This window comes from Cordyceps fumosorosea (genome assembly GCF_001636725.1).
Source record: "Cordyceps fumosorosea ARSEF 2679 chromosome Unknown scaffold_6, whole genome shotgun sequence".
Classification (NCBI taxonomy): domain Eukaryota; kingdom Fungi; phylum Ascomycota; class Sordariomycetes; order Hypocreales; family Cordycipitaceae; genus Cordyceps; species Cordyceps fumosorosea.
Window position 1 is genome coordinate 1115121 of NW_017387306.1, and position 18657 is coordinate 1133777.

The 18657-nt window shown below is 57.0% G+C and overlaps 5 protein-coding genes across 5 annotated transcripts; 1 reads left to right on the plus strand and 4 right to left on the minus strand.

Moving 5' to 3' along the window:
- Window positions 1-199: 199 nt before the first annotated feature.
- On the minus strand, window positions 200-6463 carry ISF_03515 (kinesin family protein; the record flags this gene model as incomplete). The annotated part of the gene is made up of 5 exons (XM_018847121.1): window positions 200-2614; window positions 3593-6110; window positions 6162-6281; window positions 6332-6371; window positions 6430-6463. 5 exons carry the CDS (start codon window positions 6461-6463, stop codon window positions 200-202), a joined length of 5127 nt encoding a protein of 1708 aa, XP_018706010.1.
- Window positions 6464-8364: 1901 nt separating this feature from the next.
- On the plus strand, window positions 8365-10198 carry ISF_03516 (Cyclopropane-fatty-acyl-phospholipid synthase; the record flags this gene model as incomplete). Its single annotated transcript, XM_018847122.1, has 4 exons — window positions 8365-8472; window positions 8670-9793; window positions 9851-9959; window positions 10013-10198. The coding sequence occupies 4 exons, from the start codon at window positions 8365-8367 to the stop codon at window positions 10196-10198; spliced, it is 1527 nt and encodes a 508-aa protein (XP_018706011.1).
- Window positions 10199-10941: 743 nt separating this feature from the next.
- ISF_03517 (Zinc finger, C2H2-like protein) lies at window positions 10942-12007 on the minus strand (the record flags this gene model as incomplete). The annotated part of the gene is made up of 4 exons (XM_018847123.1): window positions 10942-11163; window positions 11236-11603; window positions 11701-11799; window positions 11941-12007. 4 exons carry the CDS (start codon window positions 12005-12007, stop codon window positions 10942-10944), a joined length of 756 nt encoding a protein of 251 aa, XP_018706012.1.
- Window positions 12008-12447: 440 nt separating this feature from the next.
- On the minus strand, window positions 12448-13839 carry ISF_03518 (Cytochrome P450; the record flags this gene model as incomplete). Its single annotated transcript, XM_018847124.1, has 1 exon — window positions 12448-13839. The coding sequence occupies one exon, from the start codon at window positions 13837-13839 to the stop codon at window positions 12448-12450; it is 1392 nt and encodes a 463-aa protein (XP_018706013.1).
- A 953-nt stretch (window positions 13840-14792) lies between these two features.
- ISF_03519 (C6 transcription factor FacB) lies at window positions 14793-18451 on the minus strand (the record flags this gene model as incomplete). The annotated part of the gene is made up of 3 exons (XM_018847125.1): window positions 14793-15634; window positions 15687-17457; window positions 17579-18451. The coding sequence occupies 3 exons, from the start codon at window positions 18449-18451 to the stop codon at window positions 14793-14795; spliced, it is 3486 nt and encodes a 1161-aa protein (XP_018706014.1).
- Between the last annotated feature and the right edge of the window lie 206 nt (window positions 18452-18657).

Below are 18657 nucleotides of genomic sequence, written 5' to 3' on the forward strand. Positions count from 1 at the left end.
TGGCGGCAGTCCCTCGAAACACTTACACGCCCACATGACCCCGTCTCGCTTCTTCCCCATGCCCGAGCTGACGTCAAGAGGCATTTGAAAAAGGGTCTTATAATGAGGATCTCAATCGCTTTGATCCGATTGTACCCGGGCGGATGCCTGCCCCATCCAGGTAGACAACACCCAACCTGTAGAGAGGTGTAGCTGCCCCTCAGAAGTAATGCGCGAGGTCAATGCCGCCACCGGCGTCCAGCAGCGGGAACAGGTTGACGGCCGAACCGCCGCCGCCGTCCCCATCGTAGACGCCAAAGGAACTGTTCCAGTAGTCGGTGTCCGGGGTGTGCAGCATTGACTCGGAGAGGCCCAGGAACGCCGAGTCGAGGTCCCCGATGTGGGGGGACACGGCACCGCCGGCAGACGCCCCCGCAGCTCCCCCGTAGTAGACGTCGCGGTCCGGGCGCAGCCCACTGTTACGGTGCGCCGGCCACGACATCGGCGAGGAGGCGGCCGGATGGTGGTGTTGGTAGTGATGGTGGTGGCCTCGCAACGTACCGCCGCCGCCACTCTCCGCCGTGCTCGGCGGCCGTCCCCGTCCCGTCGCCGACGCCGGCGTCCTCTGCACAGCGGCCACGGAATTCCCACCCGCATCCCGGGGCGAGGTTACGTTGCCCCCAGAGCCACCACCGCCGGCGAGCGACAACCGGGCATCGTGCGGCACCAGGCCGAACAGCTGGCTGGAGCTCTCCGTGCGGCGCGCGCGCTCCCGCCGCTCCCGCCGCTCCAGGTCCTCCAGCGCCGTCGTCAACAGCGACTGCGCGATGAGGCTGTACTGCGCGGCGTGGCCGTCGTCGGCGGCCGCGAGGTGGTCGAGCGCGCGGATCGCCGCGCGCGCGTGCCGCTCCAGCGCGCGCCCGAAGCCGCCCAGCAAGCCGACGCCGAGCACCAGCGCCGCCGCGAACAGCCACGAGACGAGCATCGGCGCACGGTGCCGCAGCGCATCCCGCTCGACGAGGTCCAGCACGGGCTCGACCATGAGGCTGGCGGCGTCGATGCAGGCGTCGGCCAGCCTGGTCTTGGCGGACGCACCGGTGGCAGCGGCGTTGGGCGAGGACGCGGAGGAGGAGGAGGAGGAGGGGTCTTCGGAGAGCCTCCGGCACAGCTCGTACATGAGAAACGGCCGCGCGACGAGCATGACGGAGTAGTAGTAGGTGGCGAGCACCTGACAGGCGCCGATCAAGCGTGCCTCGTCGTCGGGTCGCTGCTGGGCGGCGGGGGCGGCGCTGCCTCCGACGACGTCCTTGAGCTGCTGCAGCCAGCGGCCCGACCAGCCGCGCAGCTGCCGCGAGATGCCCTCGGTGAGCTGGAGCGAAATCTTGCGCCGCGAGTACACCTCGACCACGACCGTCTCCGTGATCAGGAGTATCTGCACCGACGCCTCCAGCAGGTCCAGCACCTCCCCGCCGCCACCGTCCTCGTCGAGCGCCGCGCGGTACGAGACGGTGCAGTCTACGTCCGACGTTGCCGGCGGGCGTCCCATGGATGTGCTCAAGAAGAGATCGAGCGCGCGGAGGCTCCTCCAGAGGTCGTCGCGGCGCCTGCGGCCCGCCTCGCCGAAGCGCGCGTTGACCTCGGTGCGGTGCACGCCAACCGCGTAGGCCGCGCGCGCGGCGACGCCAAAGAACAGGAATGCGCCGTTGATGCGGCACGCGCACAGCATGTAGACAGTCAGGAGCACAAAGGCCTGCACCGTCTCGGCGCTCAGGTCATCGCCGCTCATGTCGGCGCAGGCGCGCGCACGTGCGTGCTCAAAGTAATCGCGCGCGAGCGCCTCGTCGGCAGTCAGCAGGCCGATGGCGAGCACCAGGTACTTGACAGTGGACGATGCGCCGCCGTCATCGTCGGGTCGCCGGTCGGCCCATAGCAGCAGGTCGTCGAGGAGCGTGGAGTTGTCGAAGAGGTCAATCATGCCCGTCGTCGTGGAGAGGTACGCGGACACGGCAGCTGGCAAGTCCCCGGGGTGCACCGGTGGTGGCGAGCCGCTGGGGGCCTGTCCGGAGGTGGTGCTGCTGCCGCCGCCGCCGCCGCGTCGGGGCAGGTGCGCAGGGGCATTCTCGAGCACCGAATACCGGCTTGTTTGCGGCGCGAACGCGTGCGGGCTCACACGGCTCGTCACCACCTGCCGGACGGATTGAAAGAAGGACAGTGGCGCGCAGTCGCCGATGAAGATGAGCTTGCCATGCGCGTCCCGCAAGAGTCTTGCTTCCCGCGGCACCTCCGTGTCGTCCTCCGCAGCTTCGGTAGTGGGCTGGTGCTGTGCCGCCCCGTTCGTCTGCCTCTCATCACTCTTAGTCGTAGCTCTCTTGGCAGATTCCGTCGCTGTACTTTGGCGTCTCGATGCCCGCGGCTGGCCTCGGCTTCGCAACCCGGGTCCGATCCTTCTTCGGACTGCCACTTGGTCGTCAACTTCATGCCGCAATTGCCGGTCCGCCACAATCGGGAGCGGCCGTTGGTGTAAATCTGGAGTTGGTGATGCCGTGCCTGTCCCGGTGGTGCCGGGCGGTGTCGTCGTGCCCTGGGCGCCGTGCATCAGCGCGGGAGTAGACGCAGCAGCATTCCTCCGGCGGCGCTGCGCCGAGTAATGGCAACTGTCACCGCGTTGCCGCCCTGCGCAGTAGCCGCAAGGAACTTTGCCGTCGCATTTCACTTTGCGCGCTTTGCATCCGTCGCAGGCATTGGCAATGCGACTGCGAATGTAGCGTGGTGATGTGCTACTCGCTGCTTCATCCATGCGTGTAAGCTGCGTTTTGCGTGCATGTGTTGGCGTTTGCCGGACAGGTTGTTTTCGGAAGCACTGTCATGATGTGGGTTTCACGTACAAATTTGTGTGGGGACACATCCGAATCACCGTGTGAATTGAGTTCGGCTGCACTGTAATCACCACCCACCAGTGTTAGATCAAAGGCATACACAATTAGGAAGTACATGATGCTTATTGAAAATGCTCTTAATATTCTCATAACAGTCTCGTTTTTACAAAGTATACAATGGTAAAGCAGGAAATAATTATTTCCACCACCTCCGTCGCAAATAGAATTTCCAAACGCCAGCAGCAAGTATGTAACGGATTCCATGACCAGAACCCGTCTGCTGCAGAAAAGTACAAGTGTAATAAAATAAATCAAACTAATAACGCCAAGTCATGATAATTACCTCATCCAAAGTTTCATCGAAGAGCCATGCTTCCCTTGCTTTCTTGTCGACGCAGGGCCGGAACAGGCGCGCCGACACTAATAGTGACGCGGCGCGTTTGGTTGCCAGTTTGATCTCTTGGGCTCGAACTATTCTCTAGACGAACACTACCACCGAGATTCATTCGTCTAGCTTGTGACGCTGTAAGGTTGCGCTCTTTCCACTCTGGCGAGCACGGCATCGGTGGGTTCCGCTTCCGCTCCAAGCTTCCTCGCCGGTGTCGTGAAATACCGTTGGTTGAGCTCGCAAGGGAGCCTGGTACACTAGGTCGAGCCCCTCCGCGATCTCCCGCAGTCATCCCAACTGATGAAATGCGCCGCGCGCTGGTTGCAGTTGCAGGGGCGAGGGCGCTCACTCTACGAGGCAGTTCCTTCTTGGCCGAGTGCATCGCGCTGCGAAGCTTACGCGCGTCAAGCAAACTAGATTCCGAGTCGGATCCGGAAGCAGCAGAAGGTGGCCAATTTTCATCCACGATTGTCTGCAAAGAGTGCTGTGGGCTGTTTTTGGCTCCCTGCGCCAATGGCGGCGGCGACATGTTGCCGCGCTTGGCGGCATCGAGGGATCTTAGAGGGGAAGTGTTTTCCAGTTCTGGGGAGCTTGACGACAGATTTAGACTGAGGGCAGGTGGTTGGGGCAGTGGCGATCCTGCTGGAAGCATAGAGGATCGAGACGACTTGCTGAGAAACCCCGCCTGGAACCGACTAGGTTTCGCGGCTGTGAGACTGGTCGCCTCCGGAATGATTAATGTTGACTCATCCTCAGTAGACTGATCGCAGCCCATGCTTGTATTATTTTCGGTGGGCCGCTCAATGATGATGGGAGCTTCCAATAGACCCTCGGGCGACCTATTCTTGAGATTCTTAGGTGTCTTTTCAAAGTCCGCTAGGGTTCCCTCCTCTGTCTCGTCATCTCGCCATCTCACACCACTCTTCTTGCTCTTCTTCACCGGCGTAAAAGTGACTGCCTTCTTAGCCGAAGAAAGCACCTTACGCCGTCTCGGTGAAGACTTTAGGGGGCTGGTGATGGGGGCATTCGGTAAAGCCGATGTGGCCATGACTGGAGCCTCGCTCAGCTTCGCTTGTCCGAAAAGAGAGCTCTTCTTCACCGAATTCTTTTGCAAAAACGAACTAGGATCTCTCATTGCAATAGAACCATCCGGTTTGACAACTTGAGATGCTGATGTGAATCCAGTTTGGAGTAGTTTTGCAAAGACCCCCTTTGCATGTGCCACCGCACTCTGCTCGTCCATAGCCAAGATATCAGAGAGCGAAGTCAGAATTTCGAATTGGGCCGTTAGTAGCATCTGCAGCATTGCCGCGTCGCCAACCTTCTCCTGCTCCAAGACCTCCCGATAAGCTTCACGGCTAAAGTTTGCTTTGATCAGCTCTGCTTCGCGATTGAGGTCATTAACCTCTCCAGTGTCGGAGCCTTCGGTGTTCTGCAGCTGCTGAATACTATGAGCCAGTGCAGTGTCAATGTGACGCTCCCACGTTGAGTGTTCGAGCTTCTGATGGATGTGCTGACGGCTATGCTCCAACTCAATCAGGATGCCCTGGGCCGTTTTGCGAACAGCGCATAGATTGTCGGGCATGGCGCTAATCTCGCCTCTCTGCTCACATACTGCATCAAATGCTGTGACCCAGCCAGTCAACAACGAAATTCTTCTTTCAAAACCCTTCAGCCTCTTCATATTTTGGATGCGCTCATGTCTGTCAGCAGCGGCGTTATCGTAGGCTGTGCGAAGACGCTGCACCCCTTCCCTCGCCACAGAATCTCTCTTGTCGTACTGTTTGCGGAATTTTGCAAAGAAAATCTTTTCGGCATCTTTTTGTTGGGCCTTGAGCTCGGTGATGAGCGCCATCTGTTCGTCGATCTTGACCAGGAAATCCTTGACGTGGCGATTAACGTTGAAGACGTTTCGAGTAACCTTGGTCTGGATGTTCTTGGCTCGGTTCGCATAACGAAGGGTGTTTTGCGTCTCGTCGAAATGGGCGCTAGAGGGCGATACGCAAACAATCATGACGGTTTTGCAGTTACCACCTAGAGAGAATTTCAGGAGTCGCGTGAGCTTGCTGTTGCGATACGGAACGTGGGCACGCTGGCGACGGTCGCAAAGAGCATTGATGCAGCTGCCCAAAGCAAGCAGCGATTTGTTGATATTGGCTCCTTCTGTGAGGCGTTCACCGCGATTCTTCGTGACTGATGCTCTCTCTGAGCCAGCGAGATCAATAATGCTGAGCGTCGCCATCGTGTGAGGTTCGTTAAGATCCGCGTTGCGGTCCTTTTGCGCAATGTTGACTTGCAAAACGGCGTGAGATCGAGAAGAGGTCGCATTGGCCTGTGTTGGAGACACGGTACGATATTCGTTTCCTTGGACGATAATATCCATGACTTCCTGCACATCCTTGGGGTGATGACTCGTCAGGCCAGCAACAGTGACAGCCTGGTTACTGTCTTCGCGCAAAGTCAGCCCGGCTTTGCTGCCTCCTGGAACTAGCAAGTCACGAATAGTTTCGTTGTAAATTTCCAGGTAGCTGAGGCTGACTTCGGTTGCTTTGTCCTGACTGCGCTCCTCAATCTTTTCGAAGAGTTCTTGCATTGTCAAGAAGATGATGCCTGGCGACTGTGGTGTTCCCGTAATTGTATGTGTCTTTCCGCAGCCCGTGGCGCCGTAAGCGAAGACGGTTGCATTGTAGCCATCGAGGACGCTGTCGAGAAGGCTCTTGGTTGTGCCCTCATAAACGTCTGATTGGGTGGTATTTTCGTCAAAGACACGATCGAATGCGAAAATTTGATCCTTGACCTTTTTGGAGGCGGGAACGACTGATCGAGAGAATTTGTGTACCGGACTATCCTCAGGAGGATCAAAGACGCTGGTGCGGCGCGTCAGTTAGCTGTTAGCAACCGGAGGCAAAGCGACTTACAGGCAACGTTCATCCATAACCTTGATTACGTTTCGAATACCGCGCTGATGTAGCTTTGGCGCGGGAGCCCCTGCAAGAGAGCCATCGCCAAGGAACAGTGTGTTGTCTTCGGCTCGGTGACTGTAAGCCGGTTAGCAGACGGTCGACGCGGTTGGCATGAATCAATTTACACTTGTGCTGCCTCTCGAATGGTAAACGGCCGAACGCGAACTACAGGATGGTTAATTCTGAGATAGTTCCATGGTGGTTCAAGGCTGCGATAACTCACCCGCGACGGTAATAGATGACTGCGCATCAGGCATTGTTTTGCTAGTGCGCTTGTTCAAATTCAAAGCTCGATGGTGGATGTTGAATAAGGTGTATCGGGATGCGACCTCAAACTATGAAAATCATGAGACGGATTTTTCGAATCGACGCCGTGAATAACGAAAGTAGTGCGCAGTAGATGGTTGCGTGCAGTGTTTGCTAGTCGAGGAAGCCGGAGTGTACGCGCATCGAAAGAGAGAAACGCGACGGAAAAGCCGTAAAAGACGGGCGATAAAACAAAAGAAGGGGTATCGCGAAATGAAGAAACAGAGCAAGAGTTGATGCAGTGGCCGCGTAGAATTTGGATGAACAATAACTGCACATTCATGCAGGTGAGCTCTCGGTGACGTTCTTTGCCTTTGTTGTTTCGCCTTGGCTGCTGTTGTCCGGACAACAGCGCCAACAGGGTCCAGGTCCACAGTGCAACTTGGCACGACTGGCCCTTGCTGGGAATGCACAGTAAGTAGTTGACCTATTTATATTTTCTATTATAACATCCTACATGGTTACTAAGTCTGGGAAATTAAGGGTGACTAGAATACCAACTCACTGTTGTTCTTTTCATATGCCTGTTGACAGCCCCTATTCTCATATCACGGCCCGGTCAGCCGTAGCGTGGCGAACCTATTGTTGGTCATTTCAATGCCTTGCGCTGATATCGATAGTCAGGGGAGGGTTTGCAACACAATGGGGCCAGATAGTTACTTCGTCGCGGTTGGCCAGGCCTCCATGAATGCTCCATTTGCTACGGAAATAGGGTCTCCAAGGATGCCACTGGTTGCGGTACGAATAGCTGTAAAGTGGCCGGAAGACAGGAAGCAGTGTGATGATCAGCGAGATAACGAGCTGCGCTACGGCAACTATCGGGGTTCCTCAGCTCCCCGGGCTGCCCAGCTGTGATCGTTATTCTACAGGGTAATTCACAGAAAGTGCAAAAGCACATTTGAGGCTCAACCTGGGCATGGATAGATGCTAGGAGGGGGTTCGTTGCCCAGCGGCCAGGGCGTTGGCGACTTGAGTGATACCTACCGTCAAACAGTGCTAGCTACTGTCAGGCGTATAGCGAACCTTGATTTCTCTTCCGGTGGATGAAGTCGGAATACATTTTCAAAGACAGACGTGGGTAGCGGTGCATTTGACGCGCGCCTGGTGGTTTGGCTAAGTAAACCTTCAGTCGTTGCCAACCGTTGGCAGCGTAGGACGAGCCGAGCCTCACGAATCAATGGCCGCCTTACATAATGCGGTGCCCCAGATAAGATAGCCAGGAAGCCTCGGGCACCGAAATCTCCTTGTAACCCAACTACTTCTTCTTTGTTCCTTCTCGTTCTTCAACGGTAGTGAAATCTCAAGGTCGCGAATACGAGCAGCGGTGTGTACTGTACCAGTGTGTATATGCTCGCTCATCCAGCCATCTCCCGATGAGCAAGTTCCAGTAGCTGTGGCGGAGCCGCGGGTCAACCATCTGGCACTGGCGAGGGCCGCTAGGGGAGCCGGGAAGCTTCATGGCCTGTTAGTTAATGAAAGGCGAGGCGTTAGAAAATGGCAGTTAAATTTAACTACCAGCACTGAAATGACTGGATATCACAGCACCCAGATCATCCATTGCAGCTGTGTGGGTGGAGTTGCATCTAACGGTAGTGGGAAAAAGCCAGATCAAGACATCGGTACCATGGAGCAAAGTACCTACTGCAAGCAATTTGCAGTCCAAGGTACCTAGTTAGCTTGCCCTACCTCGTACACAACGTCCCCTGAAGCTCGCCCGGTCCTTCTCCCGGCTCCGTACCTTGCATTGCCTTCGCCTACCCAATTTTGTTGCTGCCCTCCTGTCCTTCCTTCTTTTTAATCCCCCAGACGTCTTTGCCTCTGCTTGCTTCAACTCTCGTCAATATCCGCAACCATGGCGTCCAAAACTCCTCATCTCGAGGAGAATATCAACTACATCAAGACTCCCAAACAGCCTCCCTCGTCTTTTGAGGCCCAGGACTGCGGCGTTCCCGTTACCGATGTGAGCTCATTTATCCAACGCCGCCTTTTCGTGGCCCCTCGTCCCTCCCAGCGGCTCTGCCAGCCTGCCCACGTTACTGTGCACGTTGCGCCAGAAAATCTGATTCTCTCCTGCTTGCCTTGAACTCAATTGAGTCGATTTCTGCAATTTATTGCTCCATCCCAGCACTTCCGCTAATCTCGCTCTCTCAACTCTAGTTCCCCACGATTCACAATGCCCCGCTGCCTGCTGAAGGTCCTGGAAACGACAGCTTCTCCAACATTGTCCTTCTCGGTCTGATCGTTGGCGTCCCCTGGTTCCTCGCCCGTCTCATTGGTGGTGGCATCAAGACCAAAATATTCTTTGGCCTCATCACCCTCTTGCCCGTCCTCATCGCCTACTGGGTCTTCAAGTCCGCCTTTAGCCCTCGCATAAACGAGAACGCCAAGCTCCCCGGCCGTCCCGTCGAGTCCTACATCACCTTCAAGGATGCTGCCCACAAGGCCAAGTGGAGCGGTCGCTCCAAGGTCCCTATCCAGACCTTCTCCGAGATGTACGTCGACGGCAAGGTCGATGTCAACGGTGACATCCTCGATGTCCTCGAGTACCGCCACGACTGGTCCAACTTTAGCTTCACCCTCGATCTCATCAAGTTCATCTTCGGCACTTTTGCCTCCGATGTCCTCTTTCACACCAAGGACCAGGACATGGAGCAGATTCGCCCCAACTACGACAACGGCAACGACCACTACGCTTGGTTCCTCGGCCCCCGCATGATCTACACCTCCGGCGTCATCTCCGATCCTACCCGCGAGGAGACACTCGAGGAGCTTCAGGACAACAAGATGGCCGTCGTCTGCGAGAAGCTCGAGCTCAAGGAGGGTGAAACTATGCTTGATATCGGCTCTGGCTGGGGTACCCTTGCCAAGTTTGCCAGTCTCAACTACGGCGCCAAGGTCACCGGTATCACTATTGCCGAGAACGGTGCTGCTTGGGGCAACGATGTTTTGCGCAAGGCCGGTATCCCCGAAGAGCAGTCCCGCATCCTCTGCATGGACTACCGTGATGCTCCCAAGGTCAAGTACAACAAGATCTCCCAGCTCGAGATGGGTGAGCACGTTGGTATCCGCAAGCTCACTGGTTTCTTCCGCCAATGCTACGACATGCTCGAGGATGACGGTGCCATGTATGTTCAGCTCTCTGGTCTTCGCCAGGCTTGGCAGTATGAGGATCTCATCTGGGGTCTCTACCTCAACAAGTACATCTTCCGTGGCGCCGATGCTTCTACTCCTCTCTGGAACTATGTCCGATCCCTTGAGCGCGCTGGTTTCGAGATCAAAAGGTATGTTAATGCCATCATTGACCCTCACCGCCAAACCAAAAAGCTAATCAACTATAGCGTTGACACTGTCGGTGTTCACTATTCTGCTACTCTCTGGAGATGGTACCGTAACTGGGTTGGCAACCACGATGAGATTGTCGCCAAGTATGGTCAGCGTTGGTACAGAGTATGTCGACCCGTCTATTTTCCCCATTGATTACTGTGGCTAATTTCTCGCAGATCTGGGAGCTCTTCCTCGCCTGGTCCGTCATCGCCTCCCGACAGGGTTCCGCTACTTGCTTCCAGATCCTGGTTGTCAAGAACCTCAACGCTACCCACCGTATCGACGGCATTGGCTCGCAGTGTGGTCTCTCTGGTGCCCTTGCCAAGAGCAAGGCTGCTGGCAAGAATGCTCTGCCCAAGTAATTGCTGCCAGTATGGGGTTCCGTGATGCCAGGCAACGAGGTTCATGTATCGAACCGATGTTGAGCGCGTCCAATAGCAGCCAGGGGTCGGCCTAGCAGAGGTTTGTGTTTTGTATACGACGCACTAGCAACTACGAAAGCAAGGGGCAAGGAAGATTTTGGATCTGTCCGGTAATGAAGGAGTTGTGGGACAGCAACGAAAAGGCAAAAGAAACTTACGAAATCAATGGGAGGCTTTGTACGGCGCAGAAATTGGCGAAAAGTAATCAATGAGGCGGGGAATTTTAGTCAACGGCGCCATCACTGCAGATGGTCGGATGATGATAAGAGCCTGTTGAGTTTTGCTAGAAAATGGGTCTCGGGCAGTGCCTGTCCAGGCTGTCGGATATATTGCTACGTCTCTGGAAAAAGATGAAAAGGGTATTTGTCAATATACTTGTTCGTGTAGTTGTGCGGCCCCCATCACCTTGAATGCTGTTATCCCAATGTGAAGTTGTGCTCGTGTTGGATAGACGCGTTTATACAATTGTTTTTGTCGTATTTTTAAAGTACATGGTGCTCCTTGTTCATGAAAAAAGAAGTCCTGTTTATCCCAAAGTATGAAAACTCCAACGGCCCAAGGTATCCGTTTTTCCGCCTCTCTCGTCATCAAAATGGAGCGAAACCTTTGCTACATTGAACCTGTGTGACTGAATATGCGTCGCTCTGCTTCTATTCTCCAACCGCTTGCCACGCGCAACAACTTTACGCGGCAACGGTCGGCTGGTAGGCGTACCGCGGCAGCTGCGCCATCCGCTCCTCCGGGCTGACCTCGGGATCGTCGTATACGAGGCGCGACTTCTTGCCGTCCTTCTCTTTCTTGACAACGGTCCTCTCGGGCTGCTCGGCAGACCGGATCAGCTGGTCAAGCTCGTCGCCAAAGGCGGCGGAGGCAGCGTGGCGCTGCGGCAGGCCCTCCGCATATCCCTGCAAAGCCCAAGCGTTAGTTATCGAGCAGAAATGAAACGCGGGGTGGGGGGCATCGGAAGGACAACGTACAGGTTGATTGTTGGCAGCAACGCCAGCACCGTCGGCGACCTGCGGGGGCAGCGTACCGGCCTTCTTGTGCGCGCGCCACTCCGCGAGGCGCTGCAGGAGGGCCGCGGCCGTCTCGTACTGGATCTTCTTGCGTGCACCGGCCCCGCCGCTGAGCGACTGGCCCGGCAGCGGGTTGCCGGTCGCGATGCGGCGGCTTTCCTGGGCCTGGTAGAAGTTCTGGATGATGCGCGTGCGGTGCTGCTCGAGGACCTCCTGCGGGACGCCCTCCATGCCGAAGATCTCGACCTCGAGGCCTTGCCGGTTGGGCAGCGCGTTCTCGACCTGGTTCACCGTCTCCTTGTGCACCTGGTTCATGTGCACGGAGAGACCTGGTTGTTTCTGTCAGCTTTCCCTGGCAAGAAGGGACAGAGCGAGGATGGAAAGTCGAAGAGCAACGGGCGTGGGGGAGGGGAGTCTGCTACGAACCTCCAGCTGTGTTTAAACGGCGACCGCATCGCTCGCACTTGAAGTGCTTGGCTTTTTGATGGGAGATGAGGAGCTTCAGGTCTTCAAAGTCTCGTTCGCCTGGGTGGTAGCAAAATCGTCAGCGTTTCTGCCATCAAGGACGAGACAGGGGAAATCTTTTTCAAGGCGGCGAATCTGGCTCGCCTCAACAGCGCGCCCGTGGAGAATTCACAGCCGCCGCCGGGTCGAAAGCGCACGTACAGTAGTAGCACCACGGCCGAGCCAGCAGCTCCTCGACGTCAGGGTGGCCGCGTCTCTTCTTGCCCATTGTCGCGGATGTGGTTGTCGGGATACGGTCGTGGATTGATGAGTTCGGGCTTGAAAGACTACGCGACTTGTCGGCGGAGGTAGTCGCGAAGCGGTCTATCGGCAAGCTTTCTCTGGGTGATGGATGACTGGTTGAAGGTTTGTGTCGCGACAAGGACAAATTAGGTGCTGAAGCGTGTGGCGGGAGAATCTCGGCTGAACCGCCCAGGCAGCACAAGACAATGGGAGTGAGTGAGCAAGCAACATGTACTCTTTGAAGAAGGAAAAGTTTGATAAAATCAATTTTACAAAATCAATTGAATTAGAGCTTGTTAAGTAAAATAATTAAGCGACTAGGGCTCTCGATACATTAACGACTCCGATATTCCGTGGTTGCTGCTCCTGTCTCTCGTAGCTTCACCAAACGACCCGCTTAGTACTCATCCTCCCGCGAACGCTGCTTCAATCCGCTCTCGGCTTGACCTTGACCTTGAACCCGACCGGGCGGTAATTAAACCACCCGTCCCTCTCCAGCACGTACCCCTCATCCGCGGCCTCGAAGTCGACCGCGCGCAGCAGCATCGCCAGCACCAGCACGTTCGAGTGCCACGCGTACGCCGTGCCGAAGCACGCCCTCCTGCCGTTGCCGAACCACTTCTTGACGCCCGGGGGCAGCCGCGCAAACTCCTCCGGCAGCATGCGCTCCGGCCGGAACGCCTCCGGGTCCTCAAACACTGCCGGGTCGCGGTTGATGCCCGCCATGACCAGGATGATGGCCTGGTCGTGCGCGACCTCGTACTTGCCGCCCGCCAGAGACACCGGCGCCCCGTCCGCCGACGGCACTGGCTCGATGTTGAAGCCTGGCGCGGCAAAGGACAGCCGCAGCGCCTCGTGCACAATCGCCCCGACGTACGTGAGCTTCCCCACGTGCGCGTACTCGATCGGCGCGCCGCGGTCGTCACCCACCACCGCGGCAATCTCCTCGCGCGCCCGCCGCACCGCCCCCTGGTTCCCGAGCAGCAGGTACAGCGCCATCGCCAGGAGGCACGGCGAGGTGCTGCTGCCGACCGGCATCGTGACCACCTCGTCAATCACCTGCGACTCGCTCAGCCCGCGGCCCGTCTGCGGGTCCTTGGCCGCCAGCATCGACGCCAGCATGTCCTCGCGGTCCGTCGGGTTCTCCCTCCTGTGCCGCACCACCCCCTCCGCCCACTCCCGCAGCACCGCCACCGCGGCGCGAAACTTGCGCCCGTACAGCAGCGCGTTGACCAGCGCCGGGCGCGCCGGGCGCATCACGGCCTCCGAGGTCGCCTCCTCCATGGCGCGCAGCATCGGGTGCCGCGGGCCCGTCAGCGCGCCCAGCCTCTGGCCGTAGAGCGCCCGCGTCATTGTCTCCAGTTCCAGCCTTGCGAGCTGCTCAAACGGTTCCATGACCAGCCCACCGTCGCACCGCTTCGTCCATAGATCTAGCAGCTCCTGCGCGGCGTCGCGCATCTCCGGGTGGCACCAGCGGGCGATGGCGTCGGGGCTCATGTGCGGCGCGAGGATGCGGTGGGCGACGCCCCAGACGGCCTCCTCGGAGGCGTAGGCGGTGAAGAGGGAGTCGTGCACGGCGGCGCGGATCTCGACGATGGGCCCGCCGACGAACTTGCGGAAGCGCTTCTCGTCGCAGACCTCCTCGGCGAGCGCCGCCGAGGCGACGAAGACGATGGTCTTGCCGAGGATCTTGACCTGGAAGATCTCGCCGTGCTCCTCGGCCAGCGCCTTGAGGGACGTCCAGGTGTTGCTGGGCTTGATGTCGAAGATGTTGCCGAGTAGCGGCACGCCCTTGGGCTGAGGGATCGGTTGCGCCATGTTGGTCTGCTTTGGGAGGTGGCGGCAGTCTCTACAATCGTGACGTTTGTGTGGTAGAAGAGGGGGAGCTTCGTAGAGGATCGCGCTCCTCCTCTGGGTATTACCTTGTGCAGCACGGGGCCATCACCCCATATTGACGGATGGGCTACAGACACCTGCATCCTCTGTGCCAGGGTGTTGCCATTTTTCGTATGCAGCCGTGAGACAGTTTGTAGCTGCTGCCAGCACAGCAACGATTCCTCTCTCTCCCCGCCCTCGTATTGAGTACATATACTGAGTACTTCGTACCAGTTTTCGGAATGATTCACTACTAGGCCTTTTGCCTGCATTAGTGCGCGGCAGTAGCTGGGGCAGAATCTTGGACGGCCCATCCCGCGCACCGCTCGCGATTGATCGGCTGGCGATGTCTGGGCCAATTGACCGGGCCGGGTGCAATGTAGTCTGGGCGCCACGCAGCTGAGCTGAGCTGAACTGCATGGGTTGAGAAATTGGATTACCAAAGGCGACTGCTTTATTGGCCGAGTGGCAGCTGAAGTATAGGCACACCTGCATGTCTCAGAGCTTTTGCAAAGCGTGCAGACATGAGCCATTTTGATGCCGACATGTTCTCGGTTCTCATTTTCTCCTCTTGAGGATTTGTTGAGTACCACTGGGTAAGTACCAGTAAGTTCACTGTCATTCATTGTAGCTGATCGCTTTGATGCTAAAACCATTGATATAATATTACCCTGCGCATTGAAAAGTAGTGGTATCTTCTTGTCTTATAGTTATGTTCCCAAATCAAACGCCCTCTTCAAACAATCCCCAAACAATAACACCAATATAATTTCGCCGGCTCTCCATTTACCAACACGTGTCAAGACCCCAATCATAGCGATTCAGGTACCATGCGTGACGTTGAAATCCCAAAGAAAAGGTCCGCCATCCTCACCAAGTTCATCTTCTCCAGGAATCTATCCTGTCGTCGCAGAGTTATTGCTGTCGAACATCATGATCGGCCACGGCTGTCCAGGCGGAGCAGGTTGATGAATGCCACCCTGCTGCCCCAGCGGGCCGCTATTGATAATAAAAGACGAATCCATCGGCTGTGCGCTTTGCTGCGGCATCGCACCGCCTCCAAGCGTTAGCAAGGTATTGGCTCCGTAGCGGTCATTCGTGTCCGCGATGGCGGCCGTCCAGTCCTGCCAGGTGTTGCCGCGGCCGTTCCACATGTACTCTGCCTCGGTGCTCGGTGGCAGCTGCTGGGTCGCCGATGGCGCAAACGCAATCAAAGGGTTGGTCTGCACGGAGGAGTCGGCCATGGGCGCGACATCCGCCGGCGCCGGATTGCTGTACAGCATCGGTGGCGCGTCAGCCTGGTAGCCAGTAGGGTTCATGGTTTGCATGTGAGCGTCTCCATATCCGACGGTTTGATAATTCTGCTGCGTCGGCTGCGTCGCCATCGCCTGCCCGGAATAAAAGCCTTTATTATCTGCGCTGGTGGAGTTGGCAATCGCACCAGCTGGTGCTTGCGTGCCAACTGGTGCTTGAGCCACGGCCTGCGTTGGGACTTGCTGAGCAGCCTGCGGTGCCGTGTGTGGACTCTCTTCGATCTGTGGCTGGCCTGGCTTAAGCGATTGCTTGCGCGGAAGAGAGTCGGATCGGCGGCGGCCCTTAGTCCGAGACTTGGGAAGTGACTTTCCTTTGCCAGAGGCCTCTATTGTGCCAGGCGCTTTCTTGTCCATGTCATGTCGAATCCAGCCGAGTGTCCGTTCCATGATTCTCCGGATCTCATCAGCAATACTTTGCTTGGAACCTAACAAAAACCATTAGCTATATTTCGAGGGTAGAGATTAACCAATACGTACCAAGAATTGCACCGATGTCTTCCAGGATAGACATCCAGCTGGCCATGTCCTTCTGCAAAGAGGTAAACTCCTCCTCTGTAGTTTCAAATCTCTTTTCCCACTGCGCAACTAGCATGGCAAAGATGCAAGCCGAGGCAAAGGACACTGTATACCAGGTCGTATCCAAACACTTGAGTTGCTGAATCTTCTGAGCAACTTGCAGGAACTCTCTTCCCGTCTCGGCACAGATGCGAGTATTTTCTGCAATGATTTGCTTGTCTGTTGTCATGGCCACGCCGGGATGACGCAGCGACAGACGAACCTCCAGCACATATGTGCGCATGAACAGTGGCGCCATGGATTGGATGTCAACCGGCGCATCGTCGGAGAGCTTGAGCGACTCAGGTAGTTCAAACTCCCACTGTTCAAGTTGCTCCTCTAGCGCTTGTACGACAGAAAGATAACTTTGAGGATCACCTCGAACGCTGTGGATGTTCGAAAAGACTTCCATGAAAACCGGCGTGATCTTGAAGCCGGCAATGGCAGGTTCAAACGGGCAAGGGAGATTACGTGATGAATCGACGACGCCTTCCTCCGTCAGTAGCTCATCTGCAATCGGCTCCGGGAACTCGGCGTCGATTTCTTCGACAGCAATGGGGACAGGGTACCCTCGACGTCCAGTAATAGCGACAACAGTCATCAGGATGCTCCACCACAGTCTTTTCCGCAGCTCGTTGGTCAGATTGGTCTGTTCGCCTTCTTGCTGAATATTTCGATGCAGATTAAAGTCGATCGCGCGTTGCAGCACCGCATGCGCGACGAATGCTCCGCACCCGAGCTTGGGGAATTGCCTGACGTGAGACACGATGAGAGCCAAAGCCTGCACGGCCTCCAATTCTCTTGATAATAGTAGCTGGTGCCATTTGGATATGGCAAAGTGAAAGTGCTTATTTGAGAGGTCGTTGAGGTGGTAACGCTGGTCTGCTTGCTGCCAGTTGCGTACGCCATATTGGAAGAGAATCGTGGCAAAGACCATGTGTACCTGGGCAATCTGAGCGGCGGTGGGTTGAAATTCCGGCTCGTCATAAACTCGTGCGAGCAATGCCATGAAGGAAGGCTGATGCAAAACCGGGAGAAAGGCGCCCATGGTCATGAAGTACCACTCCGCATACGTAAAGGCCTCCTGTCGCGACGGAAGGTCGACCTGGACGGGCGGGTTAACGCCGGCTGTCGTTTGAAGGAAGGCATGGGAAGATTTGTTGTAGAGAGGCGTGGTATCGTTTGGATCTTCGGGCTCATCAACGTCCGGGATGGGGAAGGAGCTCGTGTCAATGGTAGTGCCCAGAAAGGTCAGTTTAGTGCCGCGCATAGAGTTGAGCGGCGCAACGGTTCGACCCGCAACAGTTCCCTTAGAATCTGAGCGAGACTCGAGCTTGCTGCGTGGGAAGCGTGGAGCATACGACGGCCTCTTCGTATAGTTTTTGACCCATAGCGACCCAATCTGCGCCCATTCCGACGCTGGAGAGGGCGGCTCGGCGGAATCGGCATCGGCATCGGCATCGGGGCTAGACTTTTCCTCCTGCCAGGGTCGGACCTGGACTCCATTCTCGAGCAAAAGTTTTTCGAGCTGCCGAATGTGTGAGACCATGCCATTCTTGTCGCGTTCGAGCTCCTGCATGTAGCCGCGACGCTCGGTGCGCCCGGATACTCTGTCGGTGACGTAACATTCGAGATTTAAATTAATGCAGTGGGAGCAGCCTTCGGGAAGAGCATCGCATCGAATCTTTCGAACCTATAAAAGAAGGCACGCAACAAATATAATTGTTAGCAAGCTTGTAAGACATGATGATGCAAGATGCGCATGCAGGCCGTTTCGGCCATGCGGGAAACAGCCCTGCAGCAGGGAGGCGTACCTTGCATCTGTCGCAGGCTTGGCCAGTGCGCGTATAAGACTGTAAACGATTCTTGACGACGGACGAAAAATCCTCCGGGCCGCGCTCTACGCGAGCGGCCTTTGGCTTGGCGCCGCCCTGGCTCCCGGTGGCCGAGTGCTCCGGGCTGTCATCGCCACTGCTCCCGCCGCGCTCGACCGCTCGCTTCTGCCCAGACATGTTGACAGCGGCGGCGGCGGCGGCGGCGGCGGCGGCGGCAGACGGCTTGCGTTTAGGAGGCCGACCGCGAGACCGTGGCGAGACGCCGTTGTCGGCGGACGAGGGGGGCGAGGTCTGGGCAGAGCTGGTGGCGCTGAAGCAAGGCCCTAGGCTAAAGTGCGACGAGGCGGCGCTGGCGACGGCGACGGCGGAGTCGATGGAGTCGGGGGGCGATGGGAGAAGGGCGGCGGCGCTGACGTCGAGGGTGAGGCCGGCCGGCGCACAGGGTCGAGGCACGACCGGTGGATGGGACGGAGGTGCGGCGACGGCGCCAACGGGCTGCTGGTTACTGGGATCGGCGACGGCAAAGGGGTTCAGATCGGCTGGCCAGACGAGGGGCTGTAGAAAGGATGAGGCAGCGGCGGCGTCGACGGGGAGAGAAGATGAGACGGAGGAGGAGGAAGTCCTCTTGGGGATGTGGTTGTTATTGCTGTTGTTGTTGTTGTTGTTGTTGCTGTTGTTGTTGTTGCTGGGAAGGACGAGGCTATGGCAGCCGTTTGGCAGGAGTGCTGGAGCTGACGCTGGTGGTGCTGGTGCTGGAAAGCATGAATCGCTCAGGCCCACGCCTGACGAACGAGGGTCAACAAGCTGCTGCGGCTCGACTAGGCCGATGCTCAAATCCAAATCCATGTCCATCTCCGGCAAGAAGCGGGCTCTTTTTGCGGGGGAGCTCTCAAGCACCAGAGGGCGCTACACACTAAGCTTATAGCGCAAGAACCGCCGGAAGCTTACCGGCAAAGTGACCAATGACGGCCCAACGACACAGGTAATGAATAATAAGTTGAAATGAAGCGACCCAATCACGGCTTTCAAAACTGCTTGTGAGCCGAACAAGCCCAGGG